Below are 7,452 nucleotides of genomic sequence, written 5' to 3' on the forward strand. Positions count from 1 at the left end.
CCTTATCTTTGATGGTCAAAGTGTCTCATTTGGAAAATAAGTATTATGATGGATCCTGATAAAGATCAAGGGGCAGAGGGCCTGCATAGAACAAAAGGCTGCCCTCCCACACTTCAGTCTTGGCTCAAAAAAATATATTATTCTATGCCCAGGTTTCCTCCACCATGGAGACCATAATAGAACCTGTATCACAGAGTTATTGTGAGGATTAAATGCATCAGGATGCCCAAGTCACTCAGAACACTGCCCTAGGTGTAATAAGCATGGGGTGTGACACTGAGTAAGGAGGAGGATTATATTTGTCAGGTGTCATAGTTAATTTTATGTCTCAGTTTAGATGGGCTATGGGGTCCACCCCTTTGAAGGTTACTTTAAGGGTATTTTGGGCTGAGATTTACCTTTAGATCAGAGGACTTTGAGTAAAGCATTTTGTTCTCCAATAGGTGGGTGGACTTCATCCAGTCAGTTGAAGGCCTGCATAGAACAAAAGGCTGCCCTCCCACAAGCAATAAAGAATTTGCCAGCAGACTGCCTTTGAAATTAAACTGCAACTCTTTGCTGAGTCTTCTGGCCTTCCCCATTAGATAGATTTTAAACTCACCAAGCCTCCATAATTATATGAGCTAAATCCTTTAAATAAATTTGTTTCTGTGTATGAACACATGTCCTACTGGTTCTGTTTCTCTGGAAGACCCTGCTTAATCCAGTATGTGTGGAAAACAAAACTATAGCTGAGGTATAGCTTTTAGTTTTCAAGTTCTTTTACTTCTGAATTTTCTGTGCTTTACTCACTATGTTCTTTGCATGTCTGTATACATACTAATAAGGATCTGTGACAAGACTGCTAGAATACATAGGCACTGTTTATTAGTCTTTCTTAAAGAAATTCTTAAATTTTGCACTCCATACCATACTTTTAAACAATAATACTTTACATCTGTGAGGTTCTCCCCAACCCCTCCCCACCCCACCCAGGAAGCACGTTGTATACCTAATAAATGTTTGGAATAAAGAAAATCCTAGGCTTTAGTAAAATGAAAGTTGATTTTTTAAAAAAATTGAATCACCAGGCAAGCAAGCAAATATATTGGCAGGAGTCCTGGCAAATCAACCATATGAGAAAAGTTAAACCAGTTGGAACAGCAAATAAAGGCTTGAGGAACAACCAAGTAGCAGCTATCAAATCTAAAAAGGGTTATTGTGGAGAGGATGGAGACCAGCTGTCCTACAGTTTCACTGAGCCCAAACAAAAACAAAAATAGCTAAGAAGTTCACTATGACAGACCATTAGATCTAGGCTCCTGGCAGTTAACCTGGCTGAAATGGTTACTTAGCATGTTCCAGAATATATTCAAAGGATTCTTTAAAGTCCGTTAAGCTTGCTGCTTCTGGGTGTGGTGCTAAGTGGCAAATTCAGATCCTGAATTCCCAATGAGGCTAATTAGAATCACTAAAGGGAGAGGGGTTGTAAAAACCATAGGCTCCCTTTCAATGAAGTGTTAGGGAATGGTTTCTAAGATATCCGGGTGAGAATAAAAACAAGGTGCAAAAGTGAATGTTAGGATTCTACATTTGGTATGAGGGAAAAAAATGGGAAATAAGAAAAATATTCTAATGAAAACAGTTCATCTTCTAGAGGTGTGGTAGTGGATGGGAATGCAATTTGTATTTCTTGTATTAGTTTCCCACTAGATTGACACAAATATAGTGGCTTAAAACAACCTTTATTTTATAGTTCTGGAGGTCATGAGTCCAATATGTATCCTTTGGGCTAAAATCAAAGTATCAGCAAAGCTGCATTTTTTCTGAAAGCTCTAGGGGATAATTGCTTTCCTTGCTAGTTTCTAGAGGCCACCTGCATTCCTTGGCTCATGGCCCTTTTCTCCATCTTCAAAATCCAGCCGTATAACATCTTTGTCTGACTCTAACTTTTCTGCCTAGTTCATCTACATTTGTGGATTGTTGTGATTATATTTGGGTTCATGGAATGTTACAGGATAGTCTCATTATCTTGGCATCAACTGATTGATCAGCAACCTTAAGTCCATCTGTAACCTTAATGCTCTTTGCTCTGTAGCACTGCATATTCATACCTTCCAGAGATTAAGATATGGACACATTTGGAGTGTGTGTTAGATGGGGCATTCTGCCTACCTTACCTTTTAAGAATAATTTTGACTTTTGAACCATGCAAATGTTTATGTATTCAAAAATAACATTTAATCAAAAAGGATAGCAAAAGCACACTAAAATCGAATACAAGTGGAAACAAACTGAACAGTGCTTAATATAGCTACACTGTGGAGGACAAAAAGGACAAATTCCAATAAATATAACCCTTAAAAAATGAGATGTATTTTAAGGATTAAAATAGTTGCAAAGAAACCTTGATTTTTTTTACCCAGTAAATTTGTGGTTGGGAACCAGAGAGCTGACTTTAGAAGAAGGGAGAGAGAAATATTGAATGGGGGAAGGTGAGGGAAAACCTTGAGGTTTTGTATTTTATTTTTCTTCTCTGACACCTTTAGAGCAATGAGTACACATAGTAGCAGGCTTTGGTTTCTAAACAATATTCCTGGTTAAAACCAAGGCTTCTTTATAAGATGTCTGATTATGGCTAAACAGGTATAAAGTACAAGGAGGCCTGCAACATGGAGTGGTACCAAGAAATAATGAAGTGGTTGGGGACTGACAGAGACCTGTCCAATGTTAACCAAGAATTCATAAGAAGAAATATTGAAAGAGGGATTTGGGATCGGAAGAGGAATCAATTTAGAGAAGAATGATGGCTAATAAATATAAAAGGAAAAATAAATTTGGAAACTCCTGTTGTAATCATCAATGTGCTAACTAATTCAGGAAGGATCATCGATGGATGTTAAAATCATGAGATGGTTTAGAAACTAGCTTCCTTGAGAAATAATAAAATGACTAGATGAAATGTTGACACAGGACAGTTACATGTTTCATGATACCATCCCACAGATTAGTTACTAATTATAAAAAGAGAACGATTTGTTTACAGAGGAGAAATCTGGTCCGTATCACCTTAATCAAGTGATCAAACTTCATATCCCAAGAATGGGACAAACAGATACTTTGTGCCTTCTGCCATGACAGAATAGGAAGAATGCATTATCAAGTACATTGTGTTCTTGCCAAGAACATTTAACTTGAATCTTTTCAGGAGGAAAAAAAAAATCAAGCAATTATAAATGTAGGATATCTTACAAGGCAACAGGCCTGAACAAAAACAATGACAATTATGATGCAATTGTTGATCCTTAAGAATTAAAAAAATAGCTATAAAAGACATTATCGGGGCAATTGGAAAATTCTGAATATTGGCTATACATTAATATTGTATCGTTAAGAACTGGCAATGTGTTTATGTAGGAAAGAGTTCTGAGGAGACACATGGAAATATTAGGGGTAAATTCAGAGTATCAGCAAATTTCAAATTGTTCAATACAAAAAGTATATATATACAGATAGGCATACAAGGAGAAAGTAACAAATGCAACAAAATATAAGTAAGTAGTTTGATTTTCAAAATAATATTCCTTTATTGGACCCCTGGGCTTCTTGATAGCCATTGGGCTTATTTGTGTTCCAACATGTTGTGAAGTTTGTTTAAAAAAAAAAAAAAGTGTTTCTAGTTATGTTTTTAGAGTCCCTCACCTGCCATCCAGTTCTTTGACTCTCTATGCAATGTGATTTCTCGAATGCATATGCTAGTAAATAGTACTTCAATGAAAGCAGTCTTGGATGTTAATCTCTATGGAGCTCCAATTGATTGGAAAAGATTTGAAAATAAAAAGTGGACCCATAGTATCGGGTTTATAGCTAGCACTACATAGATGTGTGCTAAGTGTACTTTAAGTTTTTTTAACTACTATTAAAATATTATCCGATAGTAACAACAATAGCATCAACAACAAAAGACACAGGTTTCCAGACCTTGCTTCACTGCAGGGTGATCTGAGAATAGGGCCTTCCTGGATCTGCCTTTTAAACAGGTTTGCCTGCATTCATCTGCCCACTGCAGCTGATGGCCCTAGGGAGCGCTACTGCGTCTTAAGGGCTCCTTCCTTCTCAGGGTTCAGTGCTTCCCTCTAGTGACCTCCTCTTAAACCAGGCACATATCTGTTGATGGGGGTTCTTTGCCATCTGTCGTCTTTATACTTGATTCCTATCCTCCAATGCTGGCTTTCCCTTAGTTTTCCACCTCCCTCTGTGATCACTAGTTCCATGTTGCTCCATGTAGTTTCCAAGGAAGGCCTTTAGTCTCACTTTAATCTAACTCATGCTGCTCAGCCAGTAGATGGGACAATACTTTTCATAAAAAATATTTTTTTCATGTCTCTGACTTATCCACATAGTAAAGTCCCCCTAAAATACTGGTAACTCCATAGGAAATTCTGAGAATGCAAACCAGATTTATGCTCCCTGGCTGTATGCAAACTGAGGATGGGGGGTTAAGGTTGCAGACCCTGGGGTTGGACAGCTCAGCCCTGAAGCCAGCCTCCACCAACTAACTGGTTGCTGTAGGACTTTTGGCAAGTTCTTTAACTTGTATTAGTTTTCTCAAATGCAAAATGGGTCTAATAACTACCTCCAATGGTTATGAGGATTTAAAGGCATTCAGGTATATAAATCACCTACAAAAGTACCATATAAATGTTTACTATTTTTAATCATTATCTTTCCAACGAATTTCAGACCTGGATCAAATTCTGTCTTTGAGATACTAATTCTGATAAAATAATTTCTTGCTTTCTTTGTGTCTCCATGGGTTCAGGTTTCCCTCGGACTTCTACATGCCCATGCTACACATATCCTGTGGCCTCCAGAGCGCTGGCAGAAATTGGAATCTGTTCTTCCTCCAGAGCGCTTGCTAGTTCAGAGAGAAGAGGAATAATGGCATGAAACTCCCTCAGCTGCTGGCATTGGCAGGCCAAAACCACCCATTACAGAAGGGATGGAGAAGAGGAACCTTCAGAAGGGCAACGTTTGTTTCAAATGAAATGATCTGCATTATTAAAGAAAAAGTGTTAAAATATTATATAGTATTAAATAGCAACTGATTTTGTGTTCAATTGTAATACACTATTGCTCAATGCCAAAAAATTACAGACCTTTGGGAATAGGAAAACTTTATTCCCATGTCTTACAGGGAATTTGTTATGTGTACTTAGTCTCTCGATTGTTGGGTTTTAATTTTGGTGCTTGCTGCTGAGAGAATATGAAAATTAATATTTGATGAAAGTAATTCAGTAATGTCATTTACTCTTTAGAACATGAAGAAACATACAGTGATGGAAATTATATTGTAATTGACAGTATGTACGAGGCAGTGACTGCTGGCTAAGAAGAACAGTAAACTGTGATATAAAAATAAAACTGATTTGCTCAGGTACTGTTTTGGGTATTAATCATTTAACCTGTACCTCCCTTAATGAGGAATAATTTTTTTTTGGAAGCAAGGAATTAAAGTAAGGAGAACCAATTCTATCAATATTTCCATACAATTAAGGCTTTCTTATTAGCCCTTTTAAATAAAAACTTCTGAGTGATCTCTTGCCTGTTCACATCCATGAATAAACCTATTCATCAGTATTCAGTCACTATTTGGTAAAATGTTCCGAGTGAAATTTAAAAAAATTCCTGTTTGACCAACTTTTTTTCCTCCCAATGATTTTCAGTGTTTACCTCTGTAAATACTGAAATCACCAATTGCAAAGTGGGTTGATAATGGCATCATAGATCCTCTAACTGCAGAGGTAAGGCAGTAAATCCCTTCATACGAGTCTATATTCATTCTTGCAAATGTGGATGTAAGTTTCCTTAGTGGTCAGGAATGCAAAGAGTAAGGGTAAAAATATATATATATATATATATATATATATATATATGCCTATTAACAGCAGCTGTTACTAACAATTCTTCAGCATCATAGTAGCACATTCAACAAATATCAGTGAGTACTTATGTATAATGAAAAGTGTTGTTTTTAAAAGGAGATCTGCTTAAAATCTTTTGTTGGACCCTTATCAATTCCATTTCTCTCTATTCCCCAACTTCTATTTCATGCTCTGGCCTTTTAACTCCTATTTACTAAACAGTCAGTACCATTTCAAGGCTTGTAACTTTTGTCTCTTGGCAAAGGGCATCCCCTGGGATTATGTGTAAAATATTGAGTGCATAAGGGCAATGACCCTTTAGTTGCTAAAAAATAGGGAACTCTGGGGCCCACAGAAGAGGGGTGTGGAGGTGATACTGAGGACAGGCAGGGTAGAGCAAATAGAGCAGTTCTGGGAATAGCTCCTATTTATTACCACCTGGTGAGGAATTTGATATTTTAACAGTTCAGCAAACTGGTTATCATCCTTGCTGCCTCACTCACTACCTCTGATTCCTATTAATTCAAGATTGTAAATCTTCAGAGAGAAGATAAATGCTCTTTATTTAATTTCATATTCTCTAGCCATCTAACACATCACCAGCAGAGTTAATACTTGATGATGTCGAACAACTCAGCTTCTAAGTTACCTCCTCAAAAATGCAACTCTAGGCAGACTTAATCACTGTTATCCATTCTATACTTTTATAAGAGCATCAGTCACCTAATATTAACCAATGCAGAAAGAGTTCTTCACCAGCTGCCACCCCCAGGATACAGCAGGAGTCAACAGACCAAGGAGCCCAGTCTTTCTGTGAAAAAGGCCCGTTATCTTATCTTCAAATTAAACACACATCTTAGGCCTGACTAATCTTCAGAGACCTCAAGAGCACAGGCATTATCTTTGTACTCTTTGCCACATTCCAAAGTGCCAGTATCTCCCAGTCAGAAGCCTATATGCATGTCTGGTGCTTTGTTTTTTTGTTTTGTATTTTTGTGGTTGCTGCCCAGAGGACACTTCTGGATCAACTAGCTGTAGTAACAATCTGAAAGAGAGTTCTCATCTGTCTACACCCCCAGGATGCAACACAGAGAGCGGACTGAAACATACCACCTTCTTTTGGTAAAGAGGCCTATATGCTTGTCCTGGAGCTTTGGCCTGAGGGGCACACATATGGTCTGGTACAGACCTAGGGACCTAAAGATGTAGGGATGCCAGGGATAGAAGTCAGTGCACACCGTCTTAGCACTCTCCCTCACTCCAGGTTTCCACCACCCCAGAAAGGAATTTCTGTACTTGTCTCCTGCTCCTTTTTTTTTTTTTTTAATGACACCTAGGGGACAGGTCTACATTATCTAGCTGTTGTAGCCAGCAAGACATGTTGTCCCACAGAACTGTACACATTTGCATACTTCAAAAGCTGCTACCTAAGGGTTTGTCTTCCAAAAAGCCTGAATCTAGGTGCTAAGAATCCCCCACCCCCACCCCAGGAGCCATGACAGGTCTTGGCATACCTTCAAATATTGGGAACCACCAGAAATAAAGTAGC

The 7,452-nt window shown here is 38.0% G+C and overlaps 1 protein-coding gene across 4 annotated transcripts in view; it reads left to right on the forward strand.

The window, feature by feature from the left end:
* Nucleotides 1–5,675, forward strand: part of IMMP2L (inner mitochondrial membrane peptidase subunit 2) — an 866,166-nt gene extending 860,491 nt beyond the window's left edge. For all 4 annotated transcript variants that reach the window (XM_032304756.1, XM_032304753.1, XM_032304755.1 and 1 more), the window contains one exon: nucleotides 4,802–5,675. In XM_032304756.1, the coding sequence (XP_032160647.1) occupies nucleotides 4,802–4,921 (120 nt within the window). In that variant the 3' untranslated portion in view covers nucleotides 4,922–5,675. The remainder of the gene's footprint in view (nucleotides 1–4,801) is intronic.
* Nucleotides 5,676–7,452: the final 1,777 nt, after the last annotated feature.

Source organism: Mustela erminea, chromosome 11, assembly GCF_009829155.1.
Source record: "Mustela erminea isolate mMusErm1 chromosome 11, mMusErm1.Pri, whole genome shotgun sequence".
In the NCBI taxonomy this organism is placed as follows: domain Eukaryota; kingdom Metazoa; phylum Chordata; class Mammalia; order Carnivora; family Mustelidae; genus Mustela; species Mustela erminea.